Source organism: Barbus barbus (genome assembly GCF_936440315.1).
Source record: "Barbus barbus genome assembly, chromosome: 23".
In the NCBI taxonomy this organism is placed as follows: domain Eukaryota; kingdom Metazoa; phylum Chordata; class Actinopteri; order Cypriniformes; family Cyprinidae; genus Barbus; species Barbus barbus.
This window is the reverse complement of record NC_136751.1, coordinates 7066976-7086362: the sequence shown is the minus strand read 5'-3', so window position 1 is coordinate 7086362 and position 19387 is coordinate 7066976. Positions and strand designations below refer to the sequence as shown.

General features: G+C 40.9%; 1 protein-coding gene across 3 annotated transcripts; it reads left to right on the top strand.

Annotated features, from left to right (window-relative positions):
- The first annotated feature begins 313 nt into the window (after positions 1 to 313).
- On the top strand, positions 314 to 19049 carry LOC306842595 (semaphorin-6D-like). Of its 3 annotated transcripts, none has more exons than XM_079373548.1 (19): positions 314 to 427; positions 7657 to 7825; positions 8422 to 8533; positions 8652 to 8712; positions 8902 to 8964; positions 9066 to 9167; positions 9320 to 9410; positions 9988 to 10107; positions 10385 to 10473; positions 11003 to 11220; positions 11307 to 11438; positions 11640 to 11795; positions 12294 to 12467; positions 12832 to 12972; positions 13150 to 13227; positions 13531 to 13589; positions 13912 to 13968; positions 14455 to 14625; positions 15574 to 19049. In XM_079373548.1, exons 2-19 carry the CDS (start codon positions 7708 to 7710, stop codon positions 16857 to 16859), a joined length of 3228 nt encoding a protein of 1075 aa, XP_079229674.1. In that variant the 5' UTR covers positions 314 to 427; positions 7657 to 7707; the 3' UTR covers positions 16860 to 19049. The 3 variants fall into 3 exon arrangements, with proteins under 3 accessions (XP_079229674.1, XP_079229675.1, XP_079229676.1); XM_079373549.1 differs by having other exon boundaries at positions 333 to 427; positions 14455 to 14613; XM_079373550.1 differs by lacking the exon at positions 14455 to 14625 and having other exon boundaries at positions 347 to 427.
- Positions 19050 to 19387: the final 338 nt, after the last annotated feature.

Sequence of the window (19387 nt, the reverse complement as noted above, 5' to 3'; positions counted from 1 at the left end):
ATACCCTTTATTGGTGTGTTAAAAAAGTTTACACTGCAAATGCATTAATAAATATTATATACATATAGTTATATACATAAATAGATACACATATACAGACAATAAAGGTCTCACACTCTGGCAGGAGAAAGAAAAAACAGCCAAGAAAGGGAAAGCAGCCAAAAACCACATCTACTAGCGCTGGAGTGGATAGAGGGAGTAGAGAGAAAGAGAGGGAGAGGGATAGAGAGAGGGAATGGGGAGGGATCAGTTTCTAGGCTAGGCTGTGGTTGGCTCTGCTGATGGATGGACTCGGGATGGATCGAGTTACACCATTTGCCATGCATTAGTTTGTTTTTCCCCGCTCAGAACGGAGAAACACACATCAAGCTTGACTCAGAGTTGTTACGATCCAAATCGCGTAAAGAGAATCACGGATTCAGATGAGGTGAGTTGATTTAATAGAGAAAATACAGCGTTACAAGCGTTTGAGCTGGTAAAATGAGGAAAAGGAAAAGAAGCGACAAGAAAAAAGATTTCCAAAACATCAGACATACTCTAAGTGCAGCGCAAAATATAGAACTGGAGCTATTTTTATTCACCGTTACCCGTTCACACCGATTCGGATTATTTATAAGCGGACTGACGCACGCGCTTAAAGTTCTTCATCCTGAAGAGTAGATCTCTTGAGGCAATTACTTAGTTGGTTGTATTTGGTTTGGGTTGTATTGGTTTGGTGAATGACGGGGGGATGGTGCTATTTGATCGGTGAGCTTTTGAAGATCACAAAGCTTTATCCCGGGGACGAGCTGGACGAACCCCACGGGCTCTGGGAATTGTTTTGCGTGGTTTGGATAAAACAAACACATGGGAATCTTCTGGCATTATGGATCGAGCTGCACACATGCAGTCTGATCTTCACTGGATTTAATAGCGTAAAACAGTTTGGAATATAAGGCGGAGAGGGTATCGTAGTCTACATTGTGGTTTGGAGAACATTCAGGTAGGATTTATGTTTTCATTATTATACTTTGTTGTCACAGATGTTGAAGTAAATGGAGTATTGTGTTGTACCGCAACTTTTTTCTGCATTTAACTCAACACGTATGGAAACGCTTGGATGAAAGTAACTGATTGTATTTGGCATTATTAATGAGAGAAAAGCAGTGCTGTCACGTCCTGTTGACAGTGCTTTTATTATTCGATTGAAAGGGGAAAATAATATTTGTATAATGTTTATTCTTGATACTATCACAATATAAATTCAAAATAATTAATTACAAAAGACGAAAACCGGGATTTAAACAGCTCAAGGTGGGAAGCTGATTCAAGCATTTGATTCCTCAATTGTATCGTGCCTTCGTACATATAATAAGACGGGGAGATGGCACAAGAGTCGGAGTTTGAGCTAAAATACCAAAATACGGGTGCAACATCTTACAGTTTTTTACCTAACAATTTTTGAAAGTGAAATGTTATGAAATACTTTAGTGTCAATTTCAATTAGCTGATTCATTTTAAATATTTGCCATTGCTTTTGATTTATATGAGGGGGGAAACGCCCTCATAAAGGTCATAAATGCCCCTGAAAATCAATGCCAGTTAATTTCTGACATTGGGTGGAACAGATGTATCTTAATGCACTTCAGACCCCTCCTGTCCTGTAATGATGAAGGATCCAAGTTCGCATAGTATAGAACAAGGCAGATTTACAGCCTTTAAATTCATCTAACCTTTGCCTAGGAGTTGCATCATAAAATTCAAACTGATACGATCTCTTGAGCAACAAAACAATACTATCTCTACTGCCTGTAGAATATGGTCCGAGGTAGAGGGAGGGAAAGAGAGTGTTGTGTAAAGTGGGTTTTGGAGCCCACGGTCATGCATTAACACAATCAATTTCCCAGCAGAAGCCATTACCGACCCAACACTCTTCTGTTGTCTTTATGCATTTAGCTACTGCAACTCAAGAGATTCGTCACGCCTCGGCTCCAGCTTTGATTCACATGCTCTGTTCAGAGACGGGGTTCAGGTCCGGTTCCGAGCGGAGAAGGTTTAGTTTGAGGATGCTTCATGCTGTTCATCTGGGCTGAATCGGCCATGGAGAAACTGTTGAGTGACATCCGAGGTGCGCTGTACACGCATGTAGCAAATGAAACGAAAAGCGTTTTTACGCGGAGTGGTAGTCGTCAAAAGAATGAATGAACTAACGAAAGAATGAGTCGGGAAGAAATTGCACAATTATCTCGTTTAGTTTTGTGAACGCGTATGTTGCGTGTTGAGGCGCAATACGGAGGCAAATGATGAGTGCAAAACATGAAGTAGAGGAGACTGAGGTATTTAAAATGATGTTAGGCTATGTCTCACAAATTCATAGGTTACCATATTTGAGATTGTAAGACAAATAGAAAACATAAATTTAAATTCTGTACATCTGTTGAACATCAAAGTTAATTTTCTTCAAAACAATTGTTATACCATAACCTCAGTCCACCCATTTTATGTGAAACATGGTAATTCACAACTGTTAACAAACAGAAAACATTTTAATTCAAAACCAACAAGCAATTAATGTAGAACAAATACATAAAACATAAGCTAACAACTAAAACATAAGCTAAAACATGTTTGTGCTGAGCTTTTGTCTAGATTGTGAGAACCGCATGTCCCCCCAAGGACAGTAAAACCCTGAAATCACCTACATTGTGTGAAGCAGCTTAGTTCTCCAGGAGGAAAACTACTTAATAAACAAAATAATGTCATTAAAATGCAGAAAAGCAGTTTTGTGAGGGTTAGGTTTAGGGGTCGGGAATAGCGAATAGAATTTGATTAGTATAAACACAAGTCAATTTAAATGGATATACACAATGATAGAAAAAAAAATGGCTTTTTTAACATGTAGAGGAATAGCTTGTGGGGATGTACTGTATATTAAGTTAGTTTTACAACTTCTACTGTGATTTCACCCTGTAGCTGATTTTTTAATTGGTTAAACGGTTACATATTACAACACTCCCTGCTCTTCTCTGACCATTTCTCGCTGTTTGACCATATGGACGTTAATGAGATATGCTGATCTTCTAATGCATGCTTTTGTTAGTTTGTCCTTCATTAATGTGTGACATCGAGTTTAAGAGGTTCATCTCTTAGAAATATTATAAATGCAAACCACAAGAGTGCACGGCCGCCCTGCATTTCCTCTTATCTCTGCTGAACCTGTCAACCCTCTTTCAGAGAGCGCCAGATATCATCTACCTCTCCTGAAACTTCACCGTGAAGCAGCTTCAGCACTTTTCATGTGGGTGTGTGAATAAAGTCAGTCACAACAGCTGGCCACATTGTGTCCACTAAGCCCACGTCAGTCCTGCTGTCTTGTGTTCAGCCTCGGTCAGGCTTGAGTAACTGATTTAACCTTTAAAGCATGGAGGTCTCCACACTGGCCCAGAGTGAACGGACCCTGAGCTCTCTATTGTTCCCTTAACACACACACACACACCTGCAGGAGATGGCTTTGGGAGAGTGGGGGGTGGGGGGTAAGGCTACACAGGTGGGGCAGTGACCCGTCTTACAGCTGTGGAGTTACAAGTTGTGACTTCTCAGCTGTAATCCTACTGTAAACAACTTTATGATTTCAGTTCTCTTGTGTGGGAGAGCTCTAATCTCAGCATGAGTCTCTCTGAAACCACACATATCACAACTGCTGAGTTGTGAAAACAGATACGAGGGCCCATTTTTCAAGATAATTTTGCAGTTTTAGTGGGCAGTATGACCAATATCTTATGACAGTTTTACCAATATCTTATCAGTTTTTACCAATATCTTAATTTTATTACTAAATAATATATAGTTTTTTTATAAATAATAACTATAACTAACTGTATATGTAATTATAGTTATTATTTATGCAAATACTATCTATAAATATGGTATATAATATAGTTATTATATTTATATTTTAAAAATGTGCACAATCCAGTTACTTATATACATTACAAACGAAAGATACTTAATGACTTGATTATTATTTATGTATTAATTTATAGAATTTTTATATTTGGACACAAACCAAAAAATATCATTATTCATAAAGAATGGTACACTGTTATTTTATTAAACTAATAGTTCAGACTCAAAATTTTGATATGATGAGCCACAGTGTAGCAGATCTGTGTAAAATAGCTGATATATGCAAACCTGTGACTGCATGTTAGTTTTCTATATTACATATTAATTATTTTAAGCATATTTATTATACTTTATACGTTTTTTATAGATTCTATACAATACCTTTTGAAATGAAAAACAGTAAACATAGTTCAGACTCAAACTTCTGACAATACCACAGCACAAATTATTATTATTATTATTTAATGCAGAAACCTGGCAAAGTTGCTTGCCGATCATAAATTATTAAACTCTGTTTTGTGTTTTGCTTAACAAATACCCTTAATTACTAGTTCTACACTTAAATACAAGTTCAAAAACAAGTTTGGCACAAGTTCCTTCACTGCATTATCACATTTTTCCAGGTTTCTTCTTTTTCTCTTATATGTAAATATTGTAAATCATGCCTGAGCACTGACATCTGCTTGCATATATCTGCCACGGTATAGATTCTTTAGCAGCTAGCACATTTTTGCCATTGTGTGGTATATACCACCATACTCGCCATCCCCATTTTACAGCTTCTGTTGATTTATTCTTTCACCTTCTTTCTCAGTGTCAGGCCTCAGGCAGACCTGCAGGGTTCATGTTAAACCAAAGCAAAGTGTTTGTGAAATCCAACTCCTCGGTTAAGTGACATAATTCTCTCCTGCATCAGGACGCATGAAAACTAGTTATAGCACATCAGCTGCACCCTTAGCACATCAGTTGCACCATTAGGGAGCCTTTATTTCACAAGGTTAACTGAAGCCACAGAACGTCACCGACTGGCTTTGTTCTTTTGGCCTTCACTCTCGCATTTCCTGCAGCTGGACTCTCGCGGGCGGGCGCTGGGTGGATCTGCTGCAGGCAATCTTACTGGAACGACCTGCCAACACAAGCGGCGTGCCAGCATCCCGGGAAACGCAGCCAAAAACATCAACTAGTGTGCGATTGCGTCGCACGGAGAGCAGCTGTAATGAGAGTAGCCGGGGAGCAGCTAAACACTAACAGGTTGCGTGACTAGTCGCCTCTCTCCACACAGGGCCTGTCCAGGCTCATACACCGGAGGGCAAGATTGGAAAACCAAGACATTCAATAGAAAACACGTTGCGCTCGCTGTATATTGAAAAGAAATTCAAGACGGCTGACCTTTGTATGTCCTTTGTTTCTGTTTTGCATTAGGTTTCTCTCGCTCTCTTTGCCCGAACCTGGTGTTTTTCATATGCCGGAATTGTTGTGGTATTGTAGTGTGTCTGCGTAACTCCCTGTGGTGTTTCTATGAATAATGATTAGAGCTTGTAAGGAATTTCTGTCATTGACAATGAATATGTTCCAGGGTGCTGGAAATATCCTTCTTTATTTCTTGAAGTAATATCCAGGCAGAGGAAATGATACGGCACTGTGAAGTTGTGATTAGACTCTCAGTGCTGTATTAAACTGGGGCTCCTGTTGTACACATCGCTTAATCCATTCGGTGTTTCCCGACCCCTCCGAGAGCACCGTTCTGCTGATGTGTGCACTTCTGTATGGATCAAGGATGCGTGTGGGAAAAGAAATTCATTTGTAACTCTGTTATGATAGACACATTTTTTGACCCCTTGACCTTTGACTTCCACTGAGTGTCCAAACATTAAAGTTTTAATCGCTCAAGCTCACGTGGGCAAGGGAAACTTCATCTACATTCATGTCTCGTTTTCTGGTCTCTCCTTCTCTTCTCCTTTTCTCATCTTGAACCTTCTCTTTTCATCTCATATTATCTCATATATGTGTCTTCCTCATCTTGTTTGTCCTATTTCTGTCTGTCCTTCTCCATCCTGTCTCAATTTTTGTCCTTGTCACCTTGTCTTTTCTCACCTTGTCTCATCTTTCTTTACTTTTTCTTCTCTTCTTTTTTGTATTATCTGTTCTTTTTTCATCTTGCCTCTCCTTTTCTTCTGTTCTTGTCGCTCATTTTTTGTCTTATTTTTCGCAGTATTTTGTCTTATTTTTCTCATCTTGCCCCTTTCTTTTCTGTTTCTTATCTCATCTTCTTGTTTTCTTTTTTCTAGTTTTATTGTCTCATGTCTTCTCCTTGCCTCTCTTTTCTTCAATTCTTGCCTCATCTTGTCATTTTTCCTTCTCATCCTGTCTCTCCTTCTTATGTCTCTGGTCTCGTCTTGTCTCTCTTTTCTACTTGTCTCATCTTATCTAGTGTGTCCTTCTAATACTATTTGTCTTGTCTCTGCTCCTCCTGTCTCCTCTCTACCCTTTCTTTTCTCATCTGATAATTTCTTTCCTTTCTTTCACTTCTTGTCTCATACGTTCTATTCTCATCCTTTTCTCAGCTCCTCACTTTGTTTCAATTCTTGCCTCATCTTGTCTCTTCTTTTTGTCTCATCTTGTCTCTCATGCTTGTCTCAGCACCTCGTTTCCTTTTTCTCATCTTGACCTTTTATTGTCTTGTCTTTGTTTCTAAGCTCGTCTTTTGTCTCTCCATCGCTCTTCATAACTTCGTCTTCTCAAATCATCAACCTTTTCTCTCACCTCATATAAGAAATTGCCAGAGAAAGAGCCATTTCTATTGATCCGATCAAAGCACGATAGCCCAGAATCCCTTGCAGTCAGCCTGTAGAAATGAAGATCCATTATTGCAACAGATGAGCAGAGAACGTCCTTTCCTTGAAGGACTGTGGATTGTATTTTTTATAAGAAGAATTTCCCTAGATTAAAACCCATTTGCTGATCAATTGGGAACTGATCAATCAACAGCTAATCAATAATAGCAGGGTGGTACAGGCAGCATATGCATATTACAGCATGGGAGCAGGTGTGCAGGGCCGCTAATTGCAAAAATGTCAATACTGTATGTGAGCATGTGTGGCGAGATGCGCTCAGGAAGTGGTTGAGGCCTGACTCACTCACTCTCTCTATTTCTGCCAAGCTGTTTGTTGTCTCCATGTAAATTGTTTATATCCATTCGGGCTTTGCTGGCATGAATAATTTGTAGCTTTATAAATATTTGACTTTACACTGCTCATTAATATGCACAGATGATTGTTTCTCCAGGAAACGACCCCAACCACAGCACGCAGACCTCTGAAAATCTTCCTGTTTGAATGTCCATGAATTTGGAGACTTCTGTGCCAGGCACAGCAAACATACTCCCAATCATAGTACTCAGTCCAAACACGCGCACACTTAATAGTACACAAATTCCATTCTAAAATACAGTGCGCATGTGCATCAAAGCTAGCTGATAACACAGCATTCACGTTTGTGGTGTCTTAAGCGCTTGCTTTCCACCCCCTCTTTGTCTGTTTTTTGACCTTCCTCTCATGGACAGATTTTCAATCATAGGTATTGGCTGCCAAATACACACACACACACTAAATGATCTGTTGGGAGTGAACCTGCATGTGTATACACAAAAACCAGGCATTCTAATCTACACAGCAAATCCTGACAGAGGTCATGCACAAAAACACAAGAGCAAGTAGTTAAAAATAGTGGCTGATCTATGTTGACGTCTGCATGTGTTTGTGTGTGTTACAGGTAACATCTACATAAGTGCAGTACAGGAGGTGTGTGCCCTCTGTGCCAGCGATGGGGTGGCGAGAACTGACGATTGACCTGCTGCTGCTACTGCTGCTGGTGGCATCCCATCTGGAGGCTGTGAGCTTTCCTGAGGACAACATCCCTTTAGACGTTGTGGACCGACACTGTAAGAACCAGACACCACACTGTTTCTGAATTGCCCCATGTACATAAGGTCTTTACCAAAAAAAAACATACTGGTGTTTCTTCAACTAAGGGCACTGCAGGCTTTTTGTAGAAAGTAAACCGCCATGAAGCACACTTTTTTACACTCTCGCTAGTGCATCACATTTCCCATAAACAATGGCTAGGATATACATACAACCCAAAATAGTTTTTTTTTAATTTTTGTCTTTCAAGAGAAAATTTCATAGTTTGCATTTTCGATATTGCACGAAACAGTCACACTTTTTGCAATTTAACAAAATTCCACTTGGGCACACAATAAAATATTCTAAAATTAAACGGACATTTGCCATGTGCTTTAAAAGAAGACATGCACACATAGAGTCATCGCATTAGCGCTGATGTGCTCTGCAGTGAGAAAACACTCCAGCATGCTGACAGTGCAGTCGCTGTACGTCAATGCGGAGCCTGCATTCATTACTTTAGCAAAGTCTTTCTTAAGGGCAGTTTAACATGCAGTTGCCACAGCCGATCAATACCAACATCGATCTCTGTTGATGCTAATACTGAATAACAGCACATCTGTTTGTTCCAAAGATGCACGACAGTACCCTGTGTTTCGTGGACGTCCCTCTGGCAACGAATCTCAGCACAGACTGGACTTTCAGCTCATGACCAAGATACACGATACGCTTTTCATCGCGGGCAGGTAAATCAGCACAGGATGTGGAAGCAAGATCTGCGACCGTTTGACCTGTTCGGGCAAGTGGTTTGATGAACCATGAGTAGTAATTTGTGTAATCTGTTTCTCTCTCTTTCTCTCGCAGGGACCAGGTGTATTTAGTGAGTCTGAGAGAGTCCTACAGGAATGAGATTATTCCATACAGGGTGGGTTCACAGTAAATTAATTTATGACCAAAGTGCTCATGTCCCATTGAGGCGTGCCAAGTGATAAAAACTATCTCTTGTTAATCTAAGTTCCAATTCCAGTCATCGAAGCACTTTCTGTGTAGTACATTGTTACAGTTTAAGAGTGTGGGAAACTGTGTCTAATGGTGATGGTGTGTGATGTCACAGAAGCTGACGTGGCGGTCGGGCCAGGCAGACAGGGAGACGTGCGCCATGAAGGGAAAGCACAGAGTGAGTCCTCCACCTTTTCAGCATAAATCAACAATCGCTGGTTCTGTAGTATTTACAGCACTGAAGCAACCATAAATCTCACTGTCTTGTCTTCCTCCCAGGACGAGTGCCATAATTTCATTAAAGTCCTGGTTCCGAGAAACGATGATCTTGTGTTCATCTGCGGAACAAATGGTTTCAACCCCATGTGCCGTTACTACAGGGTAGGTCACGCTGTTAGGGCTACGTGACTGTCTGTCTGTTGTTTTGCTTTTAATAAGTGACTGGTTAATGTGGATAGGAGCAGTTTTACAGTACAATGAAGATAAGAACCCTGGATCTCTATATTTTCTATCTATTTCCCTCTCTTATTTAGTTGGATAACTTGGAGTTTGATGGGGAAGAGATAAGCGGTTTGGCCCGATGCCCGTTTGACGCCAAGCAGACGAACGTTGCCCTGTTTGCTGGTATGAGAGCTGTCAGGATAATGAGGAGGATGATGAATAACTTTGCCATGAATTTTAAAGGTTTTGGATCAAATTAACGCTCCAATGAGAGCCGAGACTGATGTTGCGCATAAATCAGAAGCCACGAGAACATCCTGTCTTCATGCCAGCTCTGTTTTTTAGACAGACAGGAACATCACAACCTGACGAGAATTAGTACACTGTGATGTCACATGTGCATCTGAACAAGTCTGGTCCAGTTCAAATATCTAAATATTTTTAAACATTAAACTCTCTAAATTTAACTAGATTCATGCTTAAAACAAGAAATTATTATTAGTATTATTATGACAGAAAGATTATTAATTTCTCAATACCTGGAACATATAAAATAGCAGGAACAAGGAAGTAAAAAGCAAAACGTGTTATGAAATATCTTGTTCATTGTATCATGCATTTATGAGTGAGAACAACCAGTGAGTGTGAATAAGCCTTTAGTGTTCTGAGATGTGTGCTGAACTCTAAGTATATTGGAGAGTTGGATAATATTATGTAATGAAGATAAAGTGTGTTTTAAGATCACATATTTATGTCATAGATGGTAAGCTGTACTCAGCAACAGTGGCAGACTTCCTGGCCAGCGATGCTGTGATTTATCGCAGCATGGGAGATGGTTCGGCCCTTCGCACCATCAAGTATGACTCCAAGTGGTTAAAAGGTACAAAAACTCTTGCTTGTCTGCTTCATGTACACACAAGTCTGTGTTTTATGTTAACCTTGCTGAACCCAGCGCACATCTGACCTATAACCTGTACCTTAAAGAAGTGGGTCAGTGTGGGAGAAGAGAAAATGGCAGGTGTTGATGTAAAATCCAGCTTCCTGTGGCACAATCTAGGTCAACACTCAGCTATTCCGCTCAACCAACAAAAACGCATCAAAATTTAACTTGGGGTCAGCGGCGGAGATGCTAATGCTTCTCTCTCTTTCTCTTCCAGAGCCACATTTTCTCCATGCCGTGGATTATGGGGATTTTGTCTACTTTTTCTTCAGAGAAATCGCAGCCGAGCACAACAACTTGGGAAAGGTGATGACTTGCTATGAAATGTGTAATGCTGACATTGCCACGGGTGCTAAAGTTTACAAAACACGCACAAAAACATAATGTGATGGTACCATGGTATAGTGATGTTATCAGATGGTAATACTGTGGTATCTGAACTGTAATGATGTAGTTCTGATTTGTATGTTAATTTAGTATTCATAGGCTTTTATTTAGAGATGAGTGTTTGTCCCAGAGGGTCAATATATCATCCGTTGCCTCAGGATTTGCTTTAAATTGGCCCATATAACGACTTCTTTGTACCACAAACTAATTAATATTTAAGTTTAGTTAATATTGCAGTCAACACCTGCACTGAGAGCAGGTTTTACAGTAGTGAATTATTAAGATGGTTACATGGTGCTAATTCAAGCCCTCTAGCACATTGCAGTTTTGTTCTATCCAAAAAAAATGTTTCTTGCGTATATTTAGATTCAACTTAGCCATCAGGGAGAAAAATCTATTATTTAGAGAGCGATGCTGAGTTCCTCCTGCTATTTTTCTCTCGCTCCAGGCGGTTTACTCCAGAGTGGCTCGGATCTGTAAAAATGACATGGGAGGGTCTCAGCGGGTGCTGGAAAAACACTGGACATCTTTTGTTAAGGCTCGCCTGAACTGTTCCGTTCCTGGAGAATCGTTTTTCTACTTTGACGTCCTTCAGGCTATTACGGACATCATCGACATTAATGGGGTGCCTTCTGTGGTTGGAGTTTTTACCACCCAGTTGAACAGGTAAAGCATGTCACAATCCTTTCCACAAAAACTCCACATGGAAACTGGCTTAATAGCACTAATGCCGCTGTTTCTGATTTATTTAGTATCCCTGGCTCTGCGGTGTGTGCGTTCTCCATGGCGGACATTGAGAAAGCATTCCACGGCCGTTTCAAAGAGCAAAAGACGCCAGATTCAGTGTGGACACCATTTCCAGAGGAGAAGCTGCCCAAGCCCAGGTTGGTGCACGCACTAGTGCGTGACGGGCTAATCATTGTGAAATTAATAATTAACAAGTGATAATTAGACATGCTGCATATTTAACCTGTGTGTGCAGTGACCATATGGAGGCGGGTATAGATTTACAGGCATGTGGCACATGGCTCTTTGCCCTCTTTCCCTAAACCGGAACTGCATGTGTGTGCGTTTTGTCTTTTCAGACCCGGCTGCTGTGCAGGACACGGTTCAGCAGAGTCTTACAAAACCTCCATCGAGTTTCCAGACGAGACCCTTCAGTTCATCAAGTCCCACCCTCTCATGGACACCTCAGTCCCTTCCATTGGAGACGAACCGTGGTTCACCAAAACAAGAGTCAGGTACGGGCACAGTGCCATCATTCAGCCCGGTCTGAAAAACCTTGATCTGACACTCTCGCAGGATTTGCTGCAACCAAGATATTTGACAATCAGCACAGTCTGCCCACTTTGACAGGGAAAAGCCACCAGCTCTCTTTGGATAATCTGTATAAGCAGAAAAAAATAGTTGATAACCGTCAGAAAGAAATTTAATTCTAGTACGGATTTTTACATAAAACATATAATTACATAACACACTGAGCAGTTTGCCATCTACACCCAGTCAGCTGTTAAATAAGTATCAGATAAACATTTTTTATATCCCTCCCAGCAAAGAGCATTGGTTTCACATTCTAAACAACTGGCACGCCTAATTTAACTAGTTCAGGTCTTGATAGATGAGTCGCGTTTCAACATGTTTTGTCCTGTGTCAGCTCAAGTTAAGCTGTTGTAAATCAGGCGTCTCCTTGTAACTGAAAAGCAGCCTTGTACTCAAGTGTTTTTCCTTCATCTTTGTAGGTACAGGCTCACGGCACTCGCCGTTGATAACACCGCAGGACCTCATAAGAATTACACAGTGGTTTTCATTGGCTCTGAGGCAGGCGTCGTGCTAAAAGTTCTGGCCAAGACATCACCACTGTCTTTGAATGACAGCGTCCTACTGGAGGAGATTGACGTTTTCAACCAAGCCAAGTATGTTTTTCAACCTATAATTATCTCATGATCAGTCTCTAAACACATTCTGTTTGTCTTTAAATTGTGGGAAACTTATTTGTAGAGGCAATCATTTTATGAAGCAGTCTTGGCTATTTACCTAGAAATGACTCCCAAATTATCCTTTTATGACCTGAATGAAAGTCTTGGATCCTTTGAGATGAGATTAGATCTGTTTAATGTGAAAGCGAAAGGTTTTCACTTTCCCTCGTCAGTGTGTTTTTGTTCTTTTTCTGCTGAACTGTGTGACTGAAGAAAGCAGTGACTGACGGATAGATCTGATAACATGTGATTTATCAGTTCTTCACTCTCTCCCTCCCTCCGTTCTCCGTTTTTCTCCCAGGTGTTTATCCAGCAATGAGGACGATCGGCGAATTCTCTCTTTCCACCTAGATAAAGACACCCACACACTCTATGTGGCCTTTTCCAGCTGTGTGGTCAGAATACCACTCAGCCGCTGTGAACGACACAGTTCCTGTCAAAAGTGAGTCCTGAATGCAGCTCTGTTTATACAGGCTGCACAATAATTTTTTTTTTTGGCATATCCAATTCAAATATATTTCGTTTTTGTTGTCTGAACAGCATGAAACCTCCTTAACCATTGTGTGGTGTGTTCGTTTTCCATATTGTGTAGTTATAAAAATTTGTTTTTGTGTTGCAGGTCTTGCATTGCTTCTAGAGACCCGTACTGCGGCTGGATGTCACATGGAGCTTGTGAGCGTATTCCTGCAGCTGTACAGTAAGTCAATCACAAAAATATTGAAATTTACCTTGAAAATGCAAAGAGGATATACTGAGAACACTAAACTGAATAATTGTCACTGCAAGCGATTTCCTACAAAGCTGAGCTAGATTCTCTCTTCTTCTTCTCTCTTAACAGTTATCTTTTCCACTTTTCTTCTTTATAAAATACACATTTTATGTTTTGATGCATGCTGTATTTAAAAAATAACAGGCAAACAGTGCATATTAATGATGTTGCCCAAAATTTACATTGTTAGTACAAACTCATCATCTTATTACTCTTTTTCCTGTTTTTCAGAACGGGTTATGAGCAAGATGTTGAATACGGCAACACAGCTCACCTCGGCGATTGTCATGGTGAGCTTATCAACACGTGCACCTTTTCAGAAACATTAGTTAGTTGTTGTGACGTCAATAACCCCCTCACACTCTCAGCTAATGGAAATTAACACATATCACACAAACATCATACTAATTCCTCTGACAATTAAACTCTCACACATACATTGTGTAGACCTCAACATTACAGAAAGTGAAAGAGCGATACGGTGTAAACCAGAGGAAAACAAACACTTTTTATTCTTTTGTAATTTAATAAAAACAGTTTTAGCATTTTTTATAATTTCAAATTTTATTTTTGTTATTTTATGCTGATTTCCTGTTCCTTTAATTCTTTTAGAATTTTTGGCCACTACATCAACGCCAGATTTCAAATCATATGGCGACCCAACCTCTGGTTAGTTTCCTGTACTGCACTGGTTTCATTCATTGAGTTCATCTTTCACCCTTTCTTTTCTCCTCTACTGCTGCACTTACCCTTATTCCTGTGTTTTTTATCATATTATCACCATTATCATTGAGAGGCACCTGATCTCTCAGCACCAGCTTGTCCATCATTTCCTCCATTCATTCTTTCGTTCTTGCATGGATATGTGCTGCCTCCACCTTATCATCTCCCTGTGGTATATTGTTGTCTCTTCATTCTATTAGAGGTAATCTTCATCCTTTCCCTCCTCTCAGGCTGCAATTTTCCTTACCTGAGACTCTGCACAGCCATTACTTTCCTGTAATGGTTCAAAACATTAGAGTCAATCTCTAAAAATTAACCTCAATGAATCATATAAACTGACAAATGACAGTTCTGTCAGTATGTACTAACCCCGATCGTTACGTCGCGCCTATAATGGGCTCCAATTCTATAACAGTTTATTTGTCGCTACAGACATGGAGTTGCCATCATCGTCAGTCACAGTGCCTGTGACCTCTGAACCCATACAATCACCCCAAAACATCCCCACTCAGATACCCCAACTCTTTGGCTCACGGAAATTTGTGCTCCATGATGACCCAGCCACTTCACATTCTGTTGAGCATATACCAGGTGTGCTGGAGGGTAAGGCCTTGATCAGAGCGCTCTGCACTGCTGCATGGAATTCTGGGTAATAGCTGCTATTAGTGCTGGTATTCTACTGAGGGAGGGCAAACATTTCTGATAGCAGCCCATTCCTTTTCCAAAATGGCATGATAAGCAATTCTGCAGTCAGTCACACTACATTAGCAAAGTAGGGATGAAGACTCCTAGTGCAAGTGCTGTTGAAAACTTTCAGGTCAGCACAATGTTGTTGTCTTGAAGTGTATTGAGATGATACAAGCAGCTATACTTAGATTCCATCAGCGTATAAAGCTTTTTATTATTATTTTCCCTACTTTTAAAAATCTTTTGTTACTATGATTTGTCCTCCATGTTTAACTTTATTTTATATATATTTTCATTTAATGCATTTTCTGTGACATTTTTGTTCAGTTTGTCTTAAATGGCTACATCTTTATCTTCTTTCATCTTTTTCTTTCTCTGCCCTTGGTTTTGGGTTTTAGGAAATCTTCCAAAGGCCTTGCCACTAAGCAACACTTTTAATCACCTCTCGAGCAAAATTATTCACCGACTAACTCTTTCAAATATATGTGGACACTAACAACACTCACCCCCGGGTACTAGAAGAAGACAGCGGGCTTAATTCTCTTTGGGAAAACTCTCATGTAAAACAACAACATACTAACTCACCTGATACTGCAACCCATGTGCAATAAAATGTTCCACCACACCTCTGTACTAATTTGCTTCCTTCACTAATATAATAACAGGATATCTCATTGTATTTTCTGAATGCTCTGTAGATTTCTTTAAAAAGCTTCTAAAAATGCTGGAAATCACACTTGTATGCTTTTGATTCACACCAAATTGTTAAGCATCCTTTGTGGGGGGGACTTTTTGCTTTAAGAGAGTTGTTCAGTGATCAGCTGTGCAAATGTGTTAACATGGAATTTGGTATCTGTGTTGCAGGTGTGTTGGAAATACAAGCAGGTGAATCTAACCAGATGGTGCACATGAATATCCTTATCTCCTGTGTGTTAGCTGCATTTCTGCTTGGTGCATTCATCGCTGGCATGGTCGTTTACTGCTATAGAGATGCCTTCCTTCGCACTCAACGCAAGATCCAAAAAGATGCAGAGTCAGCACAGTCCTGCACTGATTCCACTGGCAGCTTTGCCAAGCTCAACGGTCTATTTGACAGTCCTGTGAAAGAGTACCAACCCAATATGGATACTCCCAAACTTTACACCAACCTGTTGAGCAATGGGAGGGAGGTGCCAACTACCGGAGACACAAAGACGATGCTCCTGAGCGGACAGCCACCAGAACTAGCAGCACTGCCTACACCCGAGTCCACACCTGTGCTTCAACAGAAGAGCCTTCAGCCAATTAAGAACCAATGGGAGAGAGCTCATGGAAAGATAAGTGGCTCCCGCAAAGATGGGCCACCCAACAGCCCGCAGTACCTTCCCTCCAGTCCCCCTCCCCATTCTACCATCAGCAACCCCCACATCCCCAGTGCCGTGGTACTGCCTAATGCCACACATGAGAACAAGGCATCCTTCAGTACTCCTGAAGGGCCTCAAGCAGAAAAGAAGATCCAGAATAGTGATCAACATGGTTCCAAATCTGGCCGTAAAGACCAGCGGCGCACTGTGGATGCCAGGAACACGCTGAATGACCTCTTGAAGCATCTGAATGATAGCAACCCAAAGGCCATCATGGTGGAGATGCCCAAATCCCGGCAGCACCTGATGCTGGAACCCATTGTAAGCCCAACAGAGATTCCCCCCAAAGTCCCAAGCCGAGAGGCCTCCTTGTACTCTCCCTCTTCCTCTCTGCCCAGGAATAGCCCGACCAAGAGACTGGATGTCCCGACTACACCAACATCGCCCACAGGGCAGATGGGAACTCTCGAGAGACAGCGGTATCACCGTAGCTCATCCCAGCGACACTCCATATCCTCACCGCCCAAAGGGCTGCACTCACCTAGCGGGGCCATAGTGTCCCGGCAACCTAGTATGAACAGGGGTGGGTACATGCCCCCAACTCCTACCCCACCCACTAGACTAGACTCTCACGGGGGTACCAATGGCTATGACACCTTCCGTATCTCGGCAGAGCAGCTACAGTGGACATGGATCTTTACCACGAACGTCCATCAAACGGACACCATCGATAAAACCCGATGTGCCCCCCAAACCCAATGGTTTTGCACCACAGACTGCACAAATGAGGGCAGTGAACAAGTATAGCTACTGAAATGCTTAGCAGGATCTTACTCGATGAATGGACAGTGGGAGTAAAAGCGTTTGGCCCACAGAGATATGGCATGCCAGTCTGCGTTCCCTATGAAGGGGAATGAATTGGATGGCAGAGCTTCTGTTTCGGGTAGTTGTGCCTAGTTCTCAATGACGTTGTCCTGTCATGCTTCAGTGGCAGGTGACGGATTCTGATCTGTAAGGCGGCAGGGACGCCTGAGGTCATGGGTCACAGCTGACATGCAGCATAAAGCAGCTGCGTAGTTGCTGCGGCGATGGGGCAGCGTATGTTCCCCTATGCACTGTTCTCCCTGTCAATGTGAACTGTTTTTGTTAGACTGTTTGGACAATATGATATTCTTGCTTGGATATCTCTCAAGAAGACAGGCAGAGTGAAAGGGACATGTTGTGTGTCTGTGTTTGATTAGTCCCTGGGGCAAACCAGTGTGCATTCATTGACCATGTTTTTATTCAGTAAACTGAGAACAAGCTTGAGTCATCGCTGTCATAAAACTAAATCCCATTTATGGTGCATTAACATCAGATGTGTTTGGACACAGAATCCAGACATTAATTAATCATTTCTGTGTGCAAAAGAAATGTCCAGGGCTCCCGCTTGGACTACTGATTTTAAAACTCACAGGGTAAAAGTGCCCTCAACATTTGTGCTGCTAAGTGTAGACGATGACAATGTTTAACAGACTCCAGTGTGGCATTCCATGCAGCAGTTCTGTGTGTCAAGCTGCGTCAAGCTTTTAAACCCACAGGCTCAGCACAGGATCACGCTGTTAAATGTACAATGTTCTCTTTGGTCATTTTTGGTTCCAGAAAATCACTGGGAATCCTGTAATCCCATCAAGTCAACTTTCAACTATGACGTAAGGCAGATCATTGATCAACCTCTCTCCTTTCCTACATGCCAAGCAAGCACTGCTGTTGGGTCTGTGAAGTTCAAGAAAATGTTTGTCTCCTTTTACATTCTTGAATATTCCTTGCAGTTTACACCATTTCAGAGAGCTTGCTTTTTTGGTTCCTGGGCAAAGTATTACATAATACTGCAAACAGCACATTCCTTACTATAAACCACTACTCAACTCTGTGGCAAAACCCAACCTCCATACTAGACCCTCTCTGAGAGTTACGCTTCACTTTGCTTGTTTAAAAGAACAGAGTCCTCAATTGCATACTCACTATAAGTGTACAATCACTGCAATACCTACCAGTGTGTCTTGCAGGGTTGTGCCAGTGATAGCGTTATTGTAAATATACAACTATTTAAGTGTGGATATTTTCAAGGCAAGTTTACCTGGATCAGTGTATTTGTGTGCCTTATTAAAGTCATGAGAGTGCAGTTTGGTTTGGGACATTTCTCTATCATCAGACAAATAATTTTGGGTTGGATATGAGCAGGGAGGTTACCCAAGGGTGAAATTTTAGGAATTGGTCATTGTCTTTCTTTTAGAGAAATAAGATTTAGAAAAAAAAGATCATAATAATTACTTGGCCATTTTCTTATTGCCATTTTATTTTTATGCATTTCTGGAAGGTGCTAATTTGCGATGATGATATGCCATGCAATGAATGTATTATGAATCTAAAATGTATATCACCTAACTCTAAGCTCACAATATTTCACAACATTTAATGGGGTCAAATCGAGATGTGCTTTAATTATGGGTCATCTACGATTAGAGACGCACGTTTTTTGTTTTTTTTATTACTTGTGAATTCAGTATATTGAGGGGAAACTTGTCTGTTCAATCCCAAAGCTTTGTGTTTGTTTACATGTTCTGATTGTATTAGAGAAGATGAGCAGAGGCTGGTGCATCATCACCTGCTAAAGATCAGTTTTATTAAAGGAGAGAGAGTTGATCCTGTGCTCTGGTTCAAGTTGCCTGTGTTGAGCTGCCTTGTATATTGCAATATAAATCTGCAATCTGACTTCAAGCCTTTACTGTTCAGTCAATACTCTACGTGCAAAGAAACCAGACTTGTCTACCTTTTATTTTTAATACTGTGCAAACATTGGCAGTTGAAATACAGCTTTTCCTTTCTGGAATATTTTAATGTGTAGATATTGTAAAGCTGTACTGTGAAAGTGTAAATAATTACAGTCATTGTTTAAGAATATTTTTGTTGACTTTTTTTAACACGGCATGTATAGTTGAAATAAAATATGACTGCAAAGAAAATGTTTTGTTTCCTTCTTTGATAATAAAGAATGATAGCTCTGCAACACATACTTGTAAGCCAGGTGATAATATAATATGCAGTCATGGGACACCCAAGAACCATGGGATTTGCCATCCCTGATGGCAAACTTGTCGTGACTGAACTCTCTACAGGGTGGAAAACAATTTTCATTTTTGGGTGAACTCTTCCTTTAAATGTGAAGCAAGTTTCAATTCAAATTTTCTGAAATGCAAATATTTTGCAAATAAACACTGAACCCCAACACATGCTGACAATCGTTCTGCATGCTAAATCTGTGGGCTGAAACTCAGAGCTGCACAACTGATGTC